This window comes from Sceloporus undulatus, chromosome 2, assembly GCF_019175285.1.
Source record: "Sceloporus undulatus isolate JIND9_A2432 ecotype Alabama chromosome 2, SceUnd_v1.1, whole genome shotgun sequence".
Classification (NCBI taxonomy): Eukaryota; Metazoa; Chordata; class Lepidosauria; order Squamata; family Phrynosomatidae; genus Sceloporus; species Sceloporus undulatus.
This window is the reverse complement of record NC_056523.1, coordinates 7,590,979-7,612,959: the sequence shown is the minus strand read 5'-3', so window position 1 is coordinate 7,612,959 and position 21,981 is coordinate 7,590,979. Positions and strand designations below refer to the sequence as shown.

At 43.7% G+C, this 21,981-nt stretch overlaps 1 protein-coding gene across 3 annotated transcripts; it reads right to left on the bottom strand.

Annotated features, from left to right (window-relative positions):
• Positions 1-5,985: 5,985 nt before the first annotated feature.
• On the bottom strand, positions 5,986-21,667 carry LOC121921853 (oocyte zinc finger protein XlCOF6-like). 3 transcript variants are annotated; one of them, XM_042450481.1, is made up of 6 exons: positions 21,537-21,667; positions 17,702-18,204; positions 16,840-16,945; positions 15,745-15,830; positions 15,056-15,176; positions 5,986-10,405 (listed from the first exon to the last, which is right to left on the bottom strand). In XM_042450481.1, exons 2-6 carry the CDS (start codon positions 18,167-18,169, stop codon positions 8,847-8,849), a joined length of 2,340 nt encoding a protein of 779 aa, XP_042306415.1. In that variant the 5' UTR covers positions 18,170-18,204; positions 21,537-21,667; the 3' UTR covers positions 5,986-8,846. The 3 variants fall into 3 exon arrangements, with proteins under 3 accessions (XP_042306415.1, XP_042306414.1, XP_042306417.1); XM_042450480.1 differs by having other exon boundaries at positions 21,175-21,654; XM_042450483.1 differs by lacking the exon at positions 21,537-21,667 and having other exon boundaries at positions 16,858-16,945; positions 17,702-18,985.
• Between the last annotated feature and the right edge of the window lie 314 nt (positions 21,668-21,981).

The following is a 21,981-nucleotide window of genomic DNA, read 5'->3' as shown; positions in this document are numbered from 1 at the left end:
GGAAATCCAAATCAAAGCATCCCTGACAGATGGCCATCCAGCCTCTGTTTAAAGACCTCCAAGGAAGGAGACTCTATCACCCTCCGAGGGAGTGCATTCCACTGTCGAACAGCCCTTACTGTCAGGAAGTTCCTCCTAATGTTGAGGTGGAATCTCTTTTCCTGGAGCTTCCATCCATTGCTCCGGGTCCTGTTCTCTGGAGCAGCAGAAAACAAGCTTGCTCCCTCCTCAATATGACATCCCTTCAAACATTTAAACCAAACTATCACATCACCTCTTAACCTTCTCTTCTCCAGGCTAAACATCCCCAGCTCCCTAAATCGTTCCTTATAGGACATGGTTTCCAGACCCTTCACCATTTTAGTCGCCCTCCTCTGGACACGCTCCAATTTCTCAATGTCCTTTTTGAATTGTGGCGCCCAGAACTGGACACAATATTCCAGGTGGGGCCTGACCAAAGCAGAATACAGTGGCACTATTACTTCTCTTGATCTAGACACTATACTTTTATTGATGCACCCTAAAATTGCATTGGCCTTTTTAGCTGCCGCATCACACTGTTCACTCATGTTCAACTTGTAGTCTACTTGGACTCCTAGATCCCTTTCACACGTAGTTTCATTCAGCCAGGTGTCACCCATCCTATATCTGTGCATTTTATTTTTCCGCCCTAAGTGCAATACCTTACATTTCTCTGTGTTTAATTTCATTTTGTTAGCTTTGGCCCAGCTTTCTAGTCTATTCAGATCATTTTGAATTTTGATCCTGTCCTCTGGGGTATTAGCTATTCTCCCTAATTTGGTGTCTTCTGCAAATTTGATAAGTATGCCCCCAATTTTGTCCTCTAAGTCATTGATAGAGATGTTGAATAGCACTGGGCCCAGGACAGACCCCTGTGGGACCCCACTGGTCACTTCTCCCCAGGATGAAAAGGAGCCATTGTTGAACACCCTTTGGGTTCGGCCGGTCAACCAATTACAGATCCATTTAACAGTTCCTTTGTCTAGCCCACATTTTACAAGCTTGTTTGCAAGAATGTCATGGGAAACCTTGTCAAAGGCCTTACTGAAATCAAGATATACTATATCCACAGCATTCCCTTCATCTACCAAGCTGGTAATTCTATCAAAGAAAGAGATTAGGTTTGTCTGGCATGACTTGTTTCTCTGAAACCCATGTTGACTTTTTGTGATTATGGCATTGCCTTCTAGATGTTCACAGACTCTCTGTTTAATGATCTGCTCCAGAATCTTTCCTAGTACTGATGTCAGACTAACTGGACGATAATTGTTGGGATCCTCTTTTTCCCCCTTTTTGAAGATGGGGACAACGTTTGCCCTCCTCCAGTCTGCTGGGACTTCTCCTGTTCTCCAGGAGTTTTCAAAGATTATTGCCAATGGCTCCGATATTACATTTGCCAGTTCTTTTAATACCCTTGGATGGAGTTCATCTGGTCCTGGAGACTTATATTTGTTTAAGTTAAACAGGTATTCCAGTACCATCTCTTTACTTATTTTGTGCTGAAATTTCCTTATTCTGTCCTCTGCTCCATTATCCTCAGGTTGTGTACCCTTTTCCTTTTCTGAGAAGACTGAGGCAAAGAAGGTGTTGAGTAATTCTGCCTTTTCTCTGTCTTCTGTTAGCATTTTGCCATCTTCTCCACGCAGTGGTCCTACCATTTCCTTCTTCTTCCTTTTGCTGCGGACATATCCAAAAAAGCCCTTTTTATTGTTCTTAACCTCTCTAGCAAGCCTGAGTTCATTCTGTGGTTTAGCTTTTCTGACTTTACCCCTGCACATGCCTGCTATTTCTTTGAATTCCTCTTTGGTGATTTCCCCCTTTTTCCATTTCTTATACATGTTCCATTTCAAACTTAGCTCCGTTGAAAGTTCCTTAGTCATCCATCCTGGTTTCTTGAGACATCTCCCATTTTTCTTCCTCATTGAAACTGTTTAAAATTGTGCCTTCAGTATCTCTCCTTTGAGAAACTCCCATCCATCTTGAACTCCCTTCTCTTTTAGTATTCCTGACCATGGGATCACGCTCAGTATTTCTCTAAGTTTATTAAAATCAGCTTTCCTAAAGTCTAGAAGGCGTGTCTGACTATGCTTGGCTTCTCCTTTCTATTGTATAACAAACTCCAGGAGAACATGGTCACTTCCACCTAAGGATCCCACCACTTGCACCCCATTAACCAAGTCATCCTTGTTGGTTAGGATCAGATTTAAAATAGCTGACTCCCTTGTTGCCACTTCCACCTTTTGGACCATGAAATTGTCTTCCAGGCAAGTGAGGAATTTGCTAGACTTTGAGGTTTTGCTGAGTTTGACTTCCAGCAAATATCAGGATAGTTGGTCACCCATCACTACTACATCTCTCCTTTCTGAGTGTGTGGTCATCTGTTCTAGAAAGGCATCATCCAATTTCTCCATCTGACTTGGGGGTCTGTAGTAGACTCCCACCGTAACATCCTTGTTGTTTCCCTCCCCTTTGATTCTTATCCAGATGCTCTCCACCTGGCTTCCATGATTGATGTCCAGGATCTCTTCACTGGTGTCAATATCTCTGACATACAGTGCTATTCCTCCTCCTCTCCTGTTTGGCCTATTTCTCTTAAAAAGGTTATACCCCTCTATTTCCACATTCCAATTATAAGACTCATCCCACCAGGTTTCAGTCAGGCCTATTATATCATATTTGCTTTGTTGTACTAGGAGTTCAAGTTCATCTTGCTTATTTCCCATGCTCTGTGCATTAGTGTGCATTGCAGACCGTGAGTCCCATTTACTTGTTGCTTGTGCAAGTTTTTTTGCCTCTCACTGTTGGGTCCTTGCATTTTTTTTTGTTTCCTCTATGTCTGTTTGACTAATTTCTCCAGCCCTTTTGCCTTCCTTAATATTGTCTCCCTTCCCCACGGAACTCAGTTTAAAGCCCTCCTGATCAAGTTCTTGAGATTGTTGGCAAAAACATTTCTTACAACTGGTGTGAGATGCAACCCATCTGTTGCAAGAAGTCCCTCCTCATGGAACCGCAGCCCATGATCGAAGAATCCAAATCCTTCTCGGCGGCACCATCTGCGGAGCCAGTTGTTCACATCCGCTATTTTCCTCTCCCTTCCTGGACCGTGTCCTTCAACTGGCAGAAGAGATGAGATGACAACTTGTGCATCCATTTCTTTCTTTTTGAAATTTTTTTATTAATAACAGACATCACATTACAAACATTGCAAGCATATAAATAAACATACATAAAACATTGGTTTCAATACCAAACCACAAAACAAAATAAACATACAAAATAACTATGTAAATCTAAAACATCCATTCCTTTCAGCTTCCTACCAAGCGCCTCATAATCCCTTTTGATATTCTGAAGGCTGTGTCCTACAGTATCATTGGTTCCCACATGAACCAAAGGAAGGGGTATTGGTCAGTAGGCTTGACCAGTCTTGTCAGCCTTTCTGTCACATCATGGATCTTTGCCCCAGGGAGACAACACACCTCTCGAGACCTTTTGTCAGGCCTACAAATCACTGCTTCTGTACCCCTCAGCAAGGAGTCCTCCCTACGACCACACGCCTCCTCCGAGGCTTAGCAGTGACTGTTCCCTCTGCTGGAACTCTCAGGCTCCCCTGCTCTGTCCCTGAAGTCTGTCCATGCTGCTTCAAATTCTCTAGCTGCAAGCTCCCAGAACAGTCCCTTGTTGGCCTACTTCTCTGTGTGACATTCTTCCAGCTGTCTGCCTCTGAGTGGTCCCCGTCCAAGACCGTTGGTTCCGTTCTGTCCAGGAAATGCTCTTGTTCCCTAATATGCTGAAGTGTAGCTACTCTGGACTCCAGCTGCTGTACTTGGTGCATGTGAAGTTCTCCACTTCTGTAGGCAAGAAGACAAACATCCACAAGTGTTGCATGTGACTTCAGCAGTTCCCTCAGTGTCCATACTGCAAAGTCTTTAGTAAAGACTGAAACAGGACTGTGGGCTTCCTCCTCAAAAAATCCTCTGGTAAACACCAACATTGAGGTCCTGATGACTTGGCTTTTTCACCAGTCTCTGGCAGCGAGCTCAATCTACTGGGAATATAACTTAATAGGAATGTCCCAGCTGCTAGCTTGTACTTAAGGGCAAGGTTCTGACTCAAGGCTTGCTTTTCACCTGCTGTCTCTGCTGTAGATTTGTTTGGATCAAAAAAATTCAAACACTCACCACTCAAAATGGCTGCCCACTTCCTTCTCTCCTTCTCCTCTCTGTGGCAGGAACTGGTCTGAAAGGGCTCTAGGAGGAGTTATATAGACCTACTCTGCTAGCTCCGCCCCAGTGACTCACAGATGTGACTCAGAAGCTCCACCCCCTCAGCAACAAACACACTCTCCCAGAGTTTTAAAAAAAATATCACTCACTAAAAAAAATTCACTCACTGATTTTGTTTTCTGAAATGTTAGCTGCTGCTGCTGCTGCTGTTAATATGCTTTCAAGTCATTTCCGATTTATGATTATTCTAAGGTGAACCTGTTCATAGGGTTTTCTTGGCAGGTTTCTTCGGGGGGAGGGGGGGTTGCCATTGCCATCTTCTGAGGCTGAGACCGTGTTATTTGCCCAAGGTCACCCAGTGGGTTTTCATAGCCAAGCTGGGATTCCAACCCTGGTCTCCAGAACTGCAATCCAATGCTCAAACCACTATAATACTCTGGCTGTCCTCATTCGTTTGACTAGCAGGCTCTCTGTTATCATGTATAAAAGATGCTGAACAAAATCAAGGCAGAGACAGAACCCTGTCACTCCACTTCTCTCCAAGATTACATGTTGGTGTCCAGGAACCATTGGCAAGCACTCTTTGGGCTTGGACCATAAACCAGTTTACAGATCTAACAGTAGCATCGTTGCCTGGTGCTTTCAGATGTAGGGACAGGAAATTATTTTCTTCCAGTGTATGGGAGCAGCACTAAATATGTGCCCCATTGGATACATTTTTTTTATTTCCGGGAAACTTACTGGGGACAGGCACCAGGCTAAGGACCATCACTTCAAGTAGTTTGATGTAGTCCACATATTACCAGCTTGTCTGCAAGACTATCATGGGGGACCTTGTCAAAAGCCTTCGTGAAATCAAGATACATTGGACACACAACCTTCTCCTGATCTACCAAACTTGTAATGCTATCAAAATAGATGTAAGATCAGTCTAACATGACTTGTTTTTGAGGAACTGGTGTAGGTTCTTACTAAACAAAGTATTCTTTTCTATGTGGTCACAAATTGGTTAATGCTGTTTTCTAAAAACTTCCCTGGTATCACTGTCAAGCTGATGGGCTGCTACTTGCCTGAGTTGTCTTGCCCTCTTCGTTTGATGGAGACAAGATTTGCTTATGTCCATTATTGTCCAAGAATTCTTAAAGTTTCTGATATTACATCTGTACATTCCTTTAGTGCTCTTGAATTCACTGTATCTAATTCTGGAGCTCTGCATTCATTAAAGTGGTTCCTGTATAATTTCTTCACCTATTTAGGCTGCTTCCCTCACTACATCAGGTAAGTGCTGCAGTACAGGCATTTACCCATTGCGCCACCAGGGCACCTGTTGCTGCCACCAACTCTTTTCCCAGCTGGCCAGTAACCCCACCTGGCCCTGAAGAGTCTGCTAGTAGGTGGTGGCAGCAGCAGCAGCATTATTATCTGACCAGGTGTCATACCCCACTGAGTATCACTGGTTGTAATCTGTACCTTGTGCACCCCTTTAGTGATGCCCCGATGTCTTCCATGCAGTGGATCTGCTGCCTTGTTTTTCCTTTTGGTCCAAACATTACACCCTTTTGATTATTTACTTCTCTTTTAAGCTTGAACTCATTATGAGTCTTAGATCTCTTGATCTGCTCTCTGTGGAGTCAAGGAGCTGGCCTATTCTTTCAGTGGTGGTTACAGAGTCTGGAACCTGACCTTATGTGAAACATGAATGTGAAGAAAATGAAGAAACAAACAGGAGACAATGACAGCAATTTTATTAAGATTTATTATCTTTGCTAATAAAGACTCATCTGTACACAAACCTACAGAACAATTAAGAGAAATTTTGGATCAGCTCATTCTGATTTCATACACAGAGTTTATAGACATTGTTACAGCCAATATGGACTGATCAATACAAATCTATCTTAAAGAACAGTGTGCACATATCTGTGTCCCCCCTTTTTATTCTTTCTTACTGTTATGATTTAATGTTCAATGACTGTATAGCTCTTTCCATTTGGCTCAACATGTTTCTTCACTTTGTATGGTTTATAAAATTCAATAAAAAGTTCAAGCTAGTGATTGGGAGAATCAGAAAACGACTGGGAAAATGAGGAAGCAAGTGACACCTTTGCATTCAGCACCAGACCCTCAGCCAAGAGAGGGGCCTAAAGTAAACCACTTATAATTCTAGAAGGTGATGGCAGAGGTCTCTTTGGCATCCATAACTTGGGTGATCTCCTTTAGTGGACTACAGTGCCAAAAAATCCAGTAGCTATGCTATCATGGGCCTTTGGGAGTTGTAGTCTAGAAAAAGGAACTTTCCCAAGATTGGCTTACAATCCATGCCATGAGTTGTAGACCATTAAACTGAACAGCACTCTCCAAATCTGCCAAATCTTTCTTCTTTGGTCCTTGCATTTCTTGCACCATATGCACACATCATTACCCCCTACATAATTAAATATGCTCCAAGTGCTGCAGAAGTTAGCTTACAGTTGTAAACCGCTTAGACACTGTTCGTTCAGTATGAAGCGGTATATAAAGGAAGCTTTTTTGTTTTGTTTTTACTACCTCCTTCTGTAGTGTCCAAAGCGCACACACATACTCCAAGAATCTGTACAGCCTCTCAAGCCCCCCACCCACGGGCCCAATTCCATGCCTCTTTGGGAGCAGGTAGGATTGGTAAGCATCATAAAAGGATTACTGCATTGCTGAGAATGCATATGAGGACAGTGTAGTATACTGATGTTGCGACTAGGACACTGGACACCAGGGTTTAAATCCTTGCTGTGCTGATGAAACCCACTGTGTGACCTTAGGCAAGTCACGCTCTCTGAGAAAGACCAAGACAAGCCCCCTCTAAACAAATTTTGCCAAGACAACCCAGTAATAAGCTCAGTTTTGGGCCGGGATAAGTCAGAAATGACTTGAAGGTATACAACAATAATGGAGGCATACCCAGACACTTCTCCAATCCTTCTTGCTTCCCATGAGACATGGGATCTGAGAGCCTTTGTGGCTGAAGAGCAAGGTATAAATAGTCAAATAAATGTCCTCGCAAGATTCAAAGGCTGTACATTAAGGACAGGTGGCATTGGTGGTATATGGCTTTGAAATCATTACACAAAAGGTCTTTGGACACATTATTTTGTTAGGGAAAAAGATGGTACAAAGCATTCCAAAGTGGCTGGAACTCATGCATTGATACAGAAGGCTGTTCTTGTCAGACTCCATTTGTAGAGCGCAAAAAACTCACAATGGCCCAAGTACATATTTTCTTCAGAGAATGCTGGGAAAAGATTTAGCCAGATTTATGTACCTTTCTATAGTACCAGTTCTTTTCTCTCAACACTCTTTTCTGACCCAAAAGAAGCTGAAATATACATCAATCAGGTTGGGCAAGATCAAATATACTCACACTGTTAAAAAAAATAAATCAAACTCAACTACTTAAATGTAGGCAAAGAATACATATGCACTTCTATAGTGTGAGATGTATATGCTACACAAAATGTATCATGGATTAGATACTTACAATGAACTATAGGGTTTTTACTGATTGAAGGACAAAAAGGACAAATCTTTAAATTATTACAGTTGTATATAAAACATTTCATTTTACAAGACTTCATCACACAAACAAACCAATCCTTGACTTTTAGAGATGGTCTCAAACTCAGTTAATAAGGTATCAACCATCCCACATTGCTTAGTTTTTTTATATCTATCACCCAGAAATCATTGAGACCCACACTTCTCTTTGTGTACCTTTCCTTTAACAGATTAATTACTTCTTTACATATCCAAATTCATGATTCTGTGTCATTTAGCTGATTCAGTTACTCTTTACTTGAAATTCCCACAAAGGATGTCTTATATTGTTAGCAGAGAAGTGGATTAATAATTTGATTGTAACCTTGCAAACAAGTCCAATAACCTGAACAAAAATTATTTTAAAGTATATGTTAACTTTATGTTGTGATATGCTTTTAAGTCATTTCTAACTTGGGTAACTCTATTACAGGATTTTCTTGGCAAGATTTACTTGGAGGTGACTTGCCCAAGATCATCCAGTAGATTTCCATGGCTGAGCAGAGATTCAAACTCTGGTCTCCCAGAGACCTAGTCCAACATTCAAATCACTAATACCTTGCTGGATCAAAACTTGGTAAGCTTTATTTCATATTAAAACTGAGTTTGAAATCTAAGCATTCACATGAACTCTTAGATATGTGGTAAAGTTTTAAAAGGCATTCCTTTCAATATCACACTCAACTACTGTGCATCATTTAATGGTATATATGGCAGTCTCTCCTAAAATAGCTGTTTCTACACCCAAAGCATTTAAATAGCAGTTTCCCTGAAGTTCCAATTAGACTTTCCACACTCCAAGCATTTGTCAGGTCAATCCCCATCTATATTCTTTAAGTTAAGATTTACCTCTCACTGAAGTTCATTACTCATTACATGTACTTAAACACCTTTATTCCTGTCTGGGTTCTTAACTGTCAAAAAAAGAGTTTGCTACTATAGTAGTCCGACACACAGTGCGCTGTTTCCTCTTTGTTCTGTTCTCTCATTGATAAAAGGAGATTTAGTTTCTACTATGTGTGAATTTGTGTGTCATAAGATGTGAGTAATGATTGAAGTATTTTCCACATTCACGTCTATGAACTCTTTTGTATCAAATATGGAGTCATCATCTCCAACTGTAACTATTCGCACTTCTGAGACATCCCAATGGTTTGCTGCTGCCTGATGAGCTGTGAGGCTTTTCCTCCAACTAAAGCTCTTTCCACACTCAGAGCACTTAAACGGTTTCTCCCCTGTATGAATTATTTGATGACGAGTGAGATCTATCTTCTGACTGAAGCTCTTTCCACACTCCAAGCACTTAAATGGTTTCTCCCCTGTGTGGACTGCTTGATGGCGAACGAGGAGTGACTTCTGACCAAATCTCTTTCCACACTCTGAGCATGTAAATGGTTTGTCTCCTGCATGCATTTTTTGATGATAATTAAGTTTTGTCCTCTGACTGAAACGTTTCCCACACTCCAAGCATTCAAATGGTTTCTCCCCTGTGTGAGTTGCCTCATGATGAACGAGAAGTGACTTCTGACTGAAGCACCTGCCACACTCCAGGCATTCAAATGGTTTCTCTCCTGTATGGGTTCTCTGATGGCAGGTGAGATGCGTCTTCCGACTGAAGCTTTTTCCACACTCCAAGCATTTGAATAGTTTCTCCCCGGTGTGAGTTGCTTGATGACCAATGAGGTTTGTCTTCTGACTGAAGCTCTTCCCACATTCCAGGCACTGAAACGGTTTCTCCCCTGTGTGGATAGCTTGATGACAAGTGAGGTTTGTTTTTCGACTAAAGCATTTTCCACACTCCAAGCATTTGAACAGTTTCTCCCCTGTGTGAGTTGCTTGATGACCAATAAGGTTTGCCTTCTGACAGAAGCTTTTTCCACACTCCAAACATTTAAATGGTTTCTCTCCAGTATGAATTCTTTGATGACAAGTGAGGTCTGCCTTCTGACTGAAGCTTTTTCCGCACTCCAGACATTTATAAGGTTTCACCCCTGTGTGAACTGCTTGATGACGAGTGAGATCTGCCTTCTGACCGAAGCTTTTTCCACACTCCAGACATTTAAATGGTTTCTCCCCTGTATGAACTGCTTGATGACGAGTGAGGATTGATTTCTGACTGAAGCTTTTTCCACACTCCAAGCACTGAAATGGTTTCTCCCCTGTGTGAGTTGCTTGATGCCAAGTGAATTGAGTCTTCTCACTGAAACTCTTTCCACACTCCAAGCATTTGAAGAGTACTTGGCTCATCTGTGTTGTCTGATGGGAAATCAGACCTTTCCAAACACTGAAGATCTCTCCACCATCCTCACCTTTGCCTGATATCTCCCCTTCGTGGGTTCTTGCATGACGATTAAGGCTTGTTTTACAACTAACGCTTTTCCCGGATGGAAGATAAATACACTCCTTTCCATTTTGTGGGATTTCTTCAACAGAGATTCCATAGCTCTCCCCACCTTGAGAAGCTGGTGCTTTGCCCCTGTTTCCTTGAGTGTCAGCACTTCTTCCGTTCTCTTCCATCTGTTTATATGCCACTCTTTCAGACAACAGCTTGCATGATTCTCCTTTGTTCTCGTTTAGTTGCCCATCACCAGCTGGAAAGGACAGAAAGACAGGTCAGAACCCAAAGGACAAATAGAAGACTAAGTATGAAAGTCATTTCTCACCACTCAGCATTAGTCTCAAGTCTTGGAGAGGGAGATGGGACACCGCAGTTTTTCCACTGACTCTACTAACCATCTTTGCTGAGGCCCTCCCTCAACTTCTTCCTTCACTCAGTTGCACTAAGGATTTTGGAATCTTATGAACTAGTGTTTCTCCCTCCTGTTACATACAACATTCCAATTTCCTTTTTCTAATAATCTTTTCCATTGTAAGCCTGTAGGCTGGCAATGTCTGGTTTGTTTCTAATGGTATTACACATTGTAAACATCTTAGGGGGTGCTAGTTCACTGATAAGTGGTATATAAATATACTTGCTATTGTTTCTGATCTTGAGCAAGCTGTTGCTGGAAAGGAAGTGACTCTGCCACACACAGAACAAATACTGATGGCTGACAGTTCAATGTGCTTTTTTAGCAGTACAATGCTCATTACCAAATAGCAAGAACGTATATGTACTATAACAAGTCTAAAGCTAATGGCATCCTTACTCATGTGTGAAAAAGGAATCACAGAGGTCAGCCAAAAAAACAAACAAACAAACAAACAAACACCAAACCAGATGTTACTGTGTTAATTACTTCAGTCCAACAATAATAATGACAACAACTGGTCTTCTTTGCAATCTCCTGCCAAGGTCTTTAGGAGCTAGCAGCAGATTTTTCAGGCTGTTACTATCAACATTTATGCAGAATCAGTTATGTTCAGCAAATGGTGTATTTAATTAATTTCCTGCCTTTCTCTTGCTAAACGACCTAAGGCAGCTTACCCCCCCCCCAAAAAATACATTCAAAACATAATCAAAACCATACAAAACAAAAATAGAGCACACCACTTTAAATGCTGTTTCGTCATATAATTAAAATCAGCCAAAAGCTTGCCTAACTAAAAAGATCTTCATCTGCTGGTGAAAAGAAACCAGGGCTAACTGGACCTCCCATAGGAGGGAGTTCCACAGCCTAGGAGCAGCCACTGAGAAGATTCTTACCTGTGTTCTCACTGACTGTACCTATAAAAGTGGTATGATCAATAGAAAGTCCTTCTCCAAAGATCTTCAAACTCAGGCTGACTAATATGGGGAGATACAATCTTCAATAGTCTTGAGCAGTGATTCCCAAAGTGGGTGGTACATTCCTCTGGAGAAAGTGGAAGGATCCAGGGAGGCAGTGAGGAAAAAGGGGGTGTCAAGGGAGCCTTTAGTCAAAGTATTGGTATGCAGGAAAGAGAAGGGGAACCAACAGTCTTTAGGACCAGGAGCCTAAAGGGGATGAAGATTACATTAAAACTCCTTTCAAGGTCCCCAGAAAACCACCAAACAGCCTCGCTGATCATTTAGTGTGGTGGTGTTTCTTGCTCTTTGCTTGCCCATGTGAGTTCACTCTCTTACTGGTGGTGTCTTTTGCTAGTAGTGGCAACTGGAAAACCTATGTAGCATTGCTTCTGTGGCTCAGAGCAGCACTATTTTGGGACAAACTGGAGCAAAGAACTAGAGCACATGTGGTGGCAAAAAGGAGCTTTGAAATTTGGGACCTTGCTTAAGTTTTGTGAGTTTTGCTAGGACTTGGCTAGCAGGTTGGAGTTGCACTGCTGCTCCTGCTTCCTTTCATCTGACAGAAGTAGCAGAGGAAACCATTTTTTGTGAGAGAGTGGACGCTTATTATTAACCTTTATTTATGAAGCGCTGTAAATTTACACAGCGCTGTACATACAATCTGTTTAATTGAAGCTGTGTGGGGAAGTACTATCTCTGGGGAAGGAGTATCTCTGCTCGATTCTTAGAAAGAGTCCTTTGTGCCTTGGAGTGGCTCCTGTAGTTAAAATCTCTCCCTTTCCTGCCCACACCAGTTTCCAGTCCAGAGCATGTGTCCTCTGTAAAGCCCTACACATACATAATCTGCTATCCTCTCGAGGTAGAAGTTTCTCCCTTGCACCTGGTCGCCTTGGGAGGAGCAACTGATCAGCTGCCTGAGCAGCAACCAAGAAGCCTCTTATCTGCACTGGCCTTTGCTGCAAGGCAAGAGAGTTCTCAGTTGCTGCTCAGGCAGCTGCTCTAAGGATGACAGGGTACAAAGGGAGCAGCAACTGAGCAGCAGCCAAAAAGCCTCTTGCCTGCACTGGCTTTAGCTTCAAGGCTGGTACAAGCAAGAAGTTTCTTGACTGTTGCTCACCCAGCTGTTTGGTTACTGCTCCCAAGGTGACTGGGTGCAAATGGACCAGCAACCAAGACTGGTTGTTTTGAATTTGGAGTAGAAAAGGTCAAGGTTTTCCCTTGACAAGATTGTCTAGTTGTGTCCAATTGTAGGCAGCAGTGCTCATCCCTGTTACTAAGCTGGGGGCACCAGTATTGTCAGAGGCGATTCCATGGTCATGTGGCTAGAATAATAGACTTAATATCAAAAAATATGTGCTGCGGGGTGTGTGTGTGCTGTGGCTGCCACCCAAAATAAAAGGGGGCAGTAGCCTGAAAAAATTTGGGGACTACTGGTTTAGGCCCATGCGGCATAGGCTTTAAAGGTCATAACCAGCAGTTTAACCAGGGAAGAATAATTTTGTGGTTCATTGCCCAACATAACACAACATCCATTCATACTAACTATCTGCAGCCTCCACATCGGGTCTCTGCTTTCTCCTTTTTGAGGACTGGATAAGTAATAGTAGGTACAAAGCCCTAAATGGCTTGGGCCCAGGGTACTTGGAGGACCGCCTCTCTCCATACTATCTGCCCCGCACACTTAGGTCTGCCAGGAAGCAATTACTAAGAGTCCCAGAAGCGAGATATTCCATCACTAATCAGAGGGCCTTCTCCATCTCGGCCCCTAGGCTCTGGAACTCGCTTCCCGGCGAGCTTTGCTCGCCCACCTCACTGGACCAATTTAAAATGGGGTTAAAAACACACCTGTTCCAGCAGGCATACCCCTAATGCTCCCGAAGTACCCCCCCTCTCCCCTCTCAGCAGCACTGTAATGCTAGCTGGTGTTATCTGTACTGTGTATTCGTGATTTTATTTTGATGTTTTATTGTGTATAATGCTGTTGTTGCATTTTTAACATGTTGTTACCCGCCTTGATCACTGGAAAGGCAGGCTACAAATAAAATTTTATTATTATTATTATTATTATTATTATTATTATTACTATTACTATTTCTAATTCCTTCCCTTCCCTCTATAACTCTCTACCATTTTGTTGGAACAAGGTATGCTCAATAGATAAGAATATTAGAACTTGATGAATAAGGCAAGAAAGCTGTCTGTTGCCAGAGTCTGAAGAATTCATACTGGACAAAGTTAGGGCTGTGGCCTGGACTCTTTGTCCAGCTTGGAAAAAACCTAGTCTTACTGTAAACTGCAAACTAGAATTCCTCCCCACTTCCTGCCTTTACTGACAAGGAAATCATTTCACTGACTGAGAGCAATCAATGCTTAACTGTCTTGTCTATTTCCACTGAATGGAGACCCTGTCAAACTGGCTCAGACTGGGACACTCCCTATGGTGAGGTATTGACCTGCCTTTAGAGAGGCTGGCAAACACATCTGGATTTCAAAGAGTGAATATTTGATTGGAATTTTGTCCTGTATACACAACCCCATTGTTTGATCTTACTCAGACCACTTAAGAGCCATTATTGGAACCTGAAGGGCACTTTACCTCTGTCCTTTTGCAAAAAGGGGTTTGAGTTGTTGTTTTTTTAATCTTGCATGAGCTCATGTTTTGTCCCACCTAGAGGTATTTCCCTTCACTCTTAGGAGACCAACCACTCTAACATAAAATAGAGACTCACAGAGAGAAACCTGCCTTCTGCTGCCCAATTTCCAGTTATCATCTCAACACCAGAGTGTGAGAAAATCCATGTGTGTTTTAGTGTGTGAGCCCCTTAGCTATACCCCCTAGTCCTCCTTTGAATTGAATAGAAGAGTTTTAGCTTCCATACTGTTCTTTCCACTTTTTTCACTTGCACTGGTTGTTCTGTTGGTTTCTGCTGTCATCTTTTTCTGTCTTTTTAATAAAGAAATAATTATTTTTGCTGCAAAATCTTCTACCTTATTTTCAATGGGAGCCACTTCGGTTAATTTTCCATTTTTAAAGTCTCCAGCCTGCATAGTACTACAGAGAACTGGTGCCTAGAAAAGCTCCCCTGCCCACCCCCCAAAAACCCACAGTGCACTGCTTTTAACATTGTACCTTTAGTTACTCCATGGAAGTGAACCAGAAAAATATGGCTCCTCCCTAGAGAGGGAGAAGCCTCTGCTTTTACCTTCTCACTTGCTCTGAAACAACCCATTCTTTCATTTTGAACAACGGCTGGACAGAGACACAACAGCAGTTAGAGAAAGCAAAGCAGAGTGAGGGGGACACCTCTAGTGGAGACCCAAATATTCTGCACAGTGCTTCATTTGAGCTCCACATCATCCACTGCAGCCTTGGCCAAGGTCTGCCTGTGAAAGCCTTCCAGGGAAGAGAGATCAGAGGTAAGCCAGTATACAAGACGATGACTTAGCCTGCTTTACTACAGTAAGACAAAAAGAGAGTACTGACTTTATTTTACAGCAGATTTGATTAACCCTAAGTAAGAAGGAGACTTACCCAAGGAGATCACAATGCCCAAAGTCTCCTCCATCACTTCATTATGAAGAGCTCTTTGGCTCAGGTCTAGCATGGCCCACTCCTCATCTGTGAAATACACAGCCACATCTTCAAAGGTCACCTGGAGACAGACATGTTATCTGTGAGCCAAACCAAATCAGAAAAGACAAGGTTGTTTGTAGTTTCCCCAAAATAATTTACACAGCAGCATTCGCAAGCCTTTACCAGGCAAGTCTGGCAGAAGCAAAGGAAAAGAGTGAGATTCTGTGAGGACAGAACTATGGAACGGTCTGCCAGACGAGATCCATCAAATTGCCAGCTTAGACAGCTTTAAAAAAGCTGTCAAGACAGATCTCTTTCAGCAGGCCTTTCCTGAATAAAAGTGACCGGCCACAGAACGACTGCCCCCACATCATGTATCAGCCCACCGCTCTGTCCTCACTGTATTTTTTATTGTGTTTTTAATAGATGTTTTAATTGTAACTTGTTTAATCCTGTTTAAGGAGGGGAATTTGGGACATAAATTAGTAAATGTGGATTTTAACGTGTTGTAAGCTGCTTTGATTGTCTTGTCACAGAAAAGCGGGATATAAATAAAAGTTTTATTTATTTATTTGGATAGGGAGATGCAGGGGACATGGGCACACAGCCTGATGCCTTCCTAGTCCAACACGGGTCCTTCCCCCTACCTGACTCAGTCTTGCAGAAGCTGTTCTGAGTCCATCATAATTAAGAAATGTGCTTGAACAGGTAGGTCGTGCTGTTAATTCAATTTCTGTGAGAAACAGAAAAGACAAAAGGGTGTTAACTTTATTTCTAATTCCAGTCTTTCAGTATTCACATACAAATGGGGAAATCTGTAACTCACAGACATAAACACACATATATCTGGAACATGAAAAGAAAATCAAGCTACTCTGAGGCTGGAGAGGTAGAAAAATATCTTAATAAATGCATGTCAAGCCAGCAAACAAGCGTTCCAGGGAGTACTAGATGGCCAAAGAAAATAATGAAGGAAAAACACCAAAATGTGGGTCAGAAGGAAATGGAATGGACTCACTGCAGGAGGAAGTTCAGGAAGGAAACATACATGTACAAAAAGAGGCAGAGAAAAATCTTTTGTTCACACAGAGAAGGTGTTTTTAAATGTCATCAGAAAGGAAAATGAGAGCCGTCTTTATCAGTTACTCTGGTCTGAAATGGACACACACACACACACACCCTGACCATACTGAGGACTGGAATTGGTCAGTGGGAAAGGAATGCTGACTGGCTTTTTTGAGAGGAAACAGCAGGTGATATGGGGAAACAAAGAGGAGGGGAATTAAGTGGCTGGAAGCTTCCACAGATGGCCTCATTTTGTTGCAGGTCCCTGCTGGCTGCACACATTTACACCTAACATTTAACCAGGATCAACTATCAAAGCAGCTGCTAGTTGAAACCAACATGAGGGAACAATATCCATCGTGTGCTTCACTGTATGAAGGAGGCAGAGAAAAGTGAGTGTTGTCTGGGTCTGGTATTTGGTGATACAGTCTAGGTTCCTGGATCTTTCCTGCACTGGGTGGTGGCAGGACCTGTGGGTAGACTCTGGGGCTGTCTGGTAGCCAGGATACCACTCCACAGATGGAACCTTTCCATTTATCTGTTCTCCTTTATAAACATAATCTCAAAGCAGTTAGGATGCATAAAACAATTAAAGCACTGCAATTCATACAGTCCAGATATTTCAAGCATGCTCAAGGGGAGGGGGCCACACAGTAAAGTCCCCTGTTAGCCCTTACTCATTGAGGCGGACTCGCCATCCTGCATGATACAACTGGGGTGCAATGTCTGGGTGGATGTAGAAGGACACTTCTCCTCCGCAGCCATATCTTCCACAGTCATATTCTGCATGGGAAACAGCAGCAAGGAAAAGAAAGAGGAGACTCAGAAAATGAGTTGAAGCATCCAATTTCCTACTCTGCATGATTTTCAAAGAAGACAGACGCTGGGGAGTTCTACATATTTTACACCACCACCATCATAATATTTATATCCCATCTTTTCCCTGGAAAGGGGACTTCCCAGAATGCAATCTCCACAAGAGATAATAAAAAATACAAAAAATAATTAAGGTATCAATAGCACTACAAACTGTGTCTGGAATCAGACCAATGACCAGTAGACCTACAGCGCTTTATAAATAAAGGTTAATAATAATAATAATGAAGGAGTCATGGGTTCACTTTAACCAACCCCAGTTAGCAATCTAGCTACAGCTGAAGTAGTTGAGGTTTTGGCACATTTGCCAAAGAAGCCCCAAGTATAGTATGGTACAGCAACCTCTACAAGTTGACATTAAGGCACACGTCACCATGGCCAGATCAGTAAACTCCAGGAACAGGCACAAGTGGAACTATACAATGCAAAACCACTCCCAGTCGCCACAGAAACTTGAAAACCCAGCCTCAGGGTTGAGTCCAGGAATATACTCAAGCTGAAAACTTTTTTTTTTTCAGGACTGAATCCTTGTTCCCAGCATCGCCTACTGACTTATCACATCCCTCCTTTTTGTTCAACTTAAACATCAGTTTGTTCAAGAATTTTCAGTATCCTTACAAATATCCCCGACCCATTGAAACTATCAGGAGGAAACACTCTTACCTGCTGCTTCTTCTCCTCTGCCTGACTCATGAGGAAACCTTCTGCCAAGGCCACTGCTTGACAAGTGGTCTCTGCTCCACATTCTTTCACCCAGGTCTCTATCTCTGGGGGAAGGATGGTAAGAAACTGCTCCAAAACCAGCAGGTCCAAGACCTGAGCTGAGGTGCGTTCCTCTTCCTTCAGCCACTGATGGCAGAGATGGTGGAGCCGGCTGCACACCTCTCGGGGTCCCAAAGCCTCCTGGTAGTCAAACTGCTTGAAGTGCTGGTACAAGATATCGGAACTGAGAGCCTCCTTCCCCAGGCTCTTCTCCATGGTTCTTCCCAAGTACCCTCCTTTGCACTCAGCCTGAATAGGATGAGGGTCTTCTCCTAACTCATAGCAGACTGAATCTGGATTTTCCATTTTTATTTTTTTCTCCCAAGCAGTTCCCAACATGACCAAAGGAATATGTGCTTCTTCTGCCATAGTGTCACAGGAAAAATCACCGGGGACACCAAAGCCTATAAAGAAAACATGTTTTCCTGTGAATTAGCTGTTCTGTGAAGACCTTCCAGTGGTTCCCAAACTTTCATCCTCTAGATGTTTTGGACTTCAGTTCCCACAATTCCTGACCGTTGGCCAAGCTGGCTGGGGCTTCTGGGAATTGAAGTCCAAGAAACCTGGAGGACCAAAGTTTAGGAATCACTACTCTAGAGGCAAGATGTTTTATAATCAAATCCAGGCTGGAAAGTGGTTCCTTTCTCTTTGAAGACCATAACATTTACTTCAGAAAGAAACTAAAGACAGCTTGGGAGTGAATGATTTCCTTTCTTTTTTAGCCACAAACCAAGACTATCATACAATGCAGTGTCCTCCTAAACACTCTGTCCCTAACCATTTTGTATTTCTGCAGGCATCCTTCCCACCACCCTCCTCTCTTTTAGTAGACCTTGTTGTTTGTGGTGTGTGCCTTCATGTGGCTTTTCGACTCATGGCGACCCTAAAACAATCCTATTCATTGGGTTTTCCTGGCAATTTTCTTCAAATATGGTTTGCCATTGCCATCCTCTGAGGCTGAGAGAGTGTGACTAATCTAAGGTCAGCCAGTAGGCCTCCCTGGCCAAGCTGAGATTCAAACCTTGCCTCCAGAATCACAGTGCAATGCTCAAGCCATTATCCCATGCTGGCCCTCTTTAGTACACCTATTCAACTGTTTATCTTTAGGCAGAAACAGCATTTCTTTGTAATACCATGGTCCCTCCACATTCACTAGGGTTAGGGGAGGAAGGACCCCCACAAACTTAGAACAACTGCAAATAATAATAATAATAAAACACTATTCCTTTTACCTGAGAGAACATCTCTCTAGGAATCTCCAGGTCATCCAGTGGAACTCTATGGTCAACTCCTGCCAAAGGGTGATCACAGAATCATGCTGGAGGACCTACAAATGCCTAGAGATGTGTTTTCTCTAGGAACCTCTATGTTTTCCAGCACAACTCTATGGTCAACTTCCGGCAGAGTTGCGCTACAGGAACTAGAGATTCCTAGAGGACATATTAATCAAAACCACAAATAATCAAAGCTGTAAAAGTCAAAGCTGCAAATGTAGAAGGCTGACTGTAGCTTAGCAATGCCTACAAGACCAGCCCAGGTGGCCTGAGCAAAGGACAAGATGGCATTCTGTTGGGCCTAGAATAACCTTTGTGGTTTACCCAGCTCTGTCTTCCATCAAAACGAATGAGTAGCAGAGAAGCTATCACCACTTCTCCCCAGCATCAGGCACCTGAGGCAATTGCTTCATTCTGCCTAGGGTTGGCAGAAAGGGAATTTCAGCAGATGCTGCTTGTTCCTTGTATGCATGACAGGCAACCTATTCTGAAATTCCCCCTCCTACATAACTGTTAAAGGTACAGACTTCCACCCCAGCCTTCACTCTGGCAACCATAGAAGGTAGCACCATCTCTAGCACGAGTTTATAAGCTTCTGAAGCAGAGAGCCAGCTGAGGTGGGGGGGGGGGCTTAGTGGCTAAATCAACAGGTGAAGATTAGTCCTGGTTCAGGTCCCCACCCTCAAAAATGTAACAAAGCACCATCTTAAGTCTCAGACTGCTTCAGGGGCTTACTGTGAGGCCAGAAAAGAGGAGGGTGACCAAAATGGTGAAGAGTCTGGAAACCATGCCTTATGAGGAGAGACTTAGGGAACTGGGTATGTTTATTCAAGAGAAGAGAAGGTGAAGGGGTATTTTAACAGCCCTGTTTAAATATCTGAAATGCCATACAGTTGGCCCTCTGTATCCATGGATTTTTAACCCACTGATTCAAGCATCTACAGCTTGAAAATACCCTCTTCTGTCCACATTTGCTGGGGTTAGGGGCACAAATAACAAAAGCATTACGTTTTTACCTGAGAGAACCCCTCTCTAGGAATCTCTAGGTCCTCCAGGGCAACTCTGTGGTCAACATCTGCCAGACACTGACCATAGAATTGGGCTGGAGGAGCTACAAAGGCCTAGTGGAGTATTCTCTCTTGCAATCACTAGGTCCTTCAGTGTGACTTTTGGTTAAAGTTGACTAGACTGAGGGCCTAGATCAGGGGTAGGCAACCTTTTTGAACCGGGGGCCGGGTTGCTGTCCCTCAGACAACTAACTGGGAGGCTGAAGCCAAAAAATAAACAATTAAATAATGTTTTTTAAAAATTAAATATATAAATAAACCAGGACAAATGTAGGACAAAATTTTCAAATGGAAGACACTTTTTAAAAAAAAATGGAGGACCCACGAAAAAATTTGCTGATTTTAAATATGCTGTTAATATAAATGCATGTTTCTGAGGCATCTATAGACAATTGTCCCCCAAAGGCCCCGGCGGCAATCGGCGGCAGGACTGGGCTGGGGCCGGTCCCAAGGCCTCGCTGGGCCGCATCCGGCCCACGGGCCGCAGGTTGCCTACCCATGGCCTAGATATTCCTAGAAAAGACATACAATAAAATCCGTTAATAATCAAATCTGTAAAAGCAAAGGCTGCAAATGTGGAAGGATGAGTGTATTTTAAAAATATATAAACCCCAAATAGCAAAACTTGATTTTTCCATGTTATATAAGGGACACCATTGTGCTCTGCCCTTATATATAATGGGACTTGAGCATCCACAGATTTTGTTATCCATGGTGGGTCCTAGAACCAGACCTCCGTGGATACCAAGGGCCCCTGTACTGAGGATGGAGAAGCTTGTTTTCTGCTGCTCCGAAGAACAGGGCCCAGAGCAGTGGGTTCAATCAACGGGAAGAGAGATTGCTCCCACTATTAGGAAGAGATGCCTGAGGGCAAGGGCTCTTTGAGGGACTCCCTCAGAGAGTGGAGAGGGCTTTAAGCAGAGGCTGGATGCTCTGGTTTTGAGTCCCTGCATGGCAAGGAGTTGGACTGGATAGCCTTCCTACTCCAGGGTCTTACTGTGTCTCCATCTGCAGCAAGGAGGGGACATTTTACCTCAGGAAGAAATACATATAGCGTCCCAAGGTTGGAGGAGACCCCAAGGGCACCCAGCCCAGCCCCCTCCTGCCGGCCTCCAGCCTCTGCTTAAAGACCTCCGAGGAAGGGGTGTCTTCCAGTGCCGAACAGCCCTTTCTGTCAGGAGGTTCCTCCTAATGTCGAGGGGGAACAACCCCAATGCTGCCAAGGAAGAGGAGGGGGCTCTTCCTGGCCCTGGACTGGGCGGCCCTGGGGGCCTCTACGCTTCTGTTCTTCGGTGCGCTTCCCCTCCGCCGGGGCCTCCCTCGCCTCTTCTCTCCTCCGCTCTCCCTCCTGGGCCCGAAGGCGCATCGGCGCGGGGGAAGCAAAGGGGGCCTCACCGCCTTCTCGCTCTCTCTCTCCCCAGAGAAAAAGGAGCCTCAGGAGAAGGCAAGGCCCGAGGAAGAGGAGGAGCCGACACGCGCCTCCGTCTCTTCTATTCAGCTCCTTCTGGGAAACAGGGCTCCGCCCGGCCGCCACTCTTAAGCCTTGTCCCCGCCTCTTCCGGCCACAGATAAGAATATTCCTAGAGCGGTGCGGCAACCCATGGCTCCTCCTCCTCTTCCCATTGGCTCCCTATGGAAGGCCGCCTTCGTTTTCGCCTTCCTTTCGTCCCGCTGTCACTTAGCTTCGGCCCCGCCTCTTCCGGGCATAGAGGACTATCTTCCTAGAGCGGAGCTGCAGTCCCGGAGGAGGAGTCGTCACGTGGCCCCTTTTCCTCCAATCAGATCTTTCTGGGAGACAGGGCTCCTCCCTCCGTCCTTCACTCTTAGCCTCGGCCCCGCC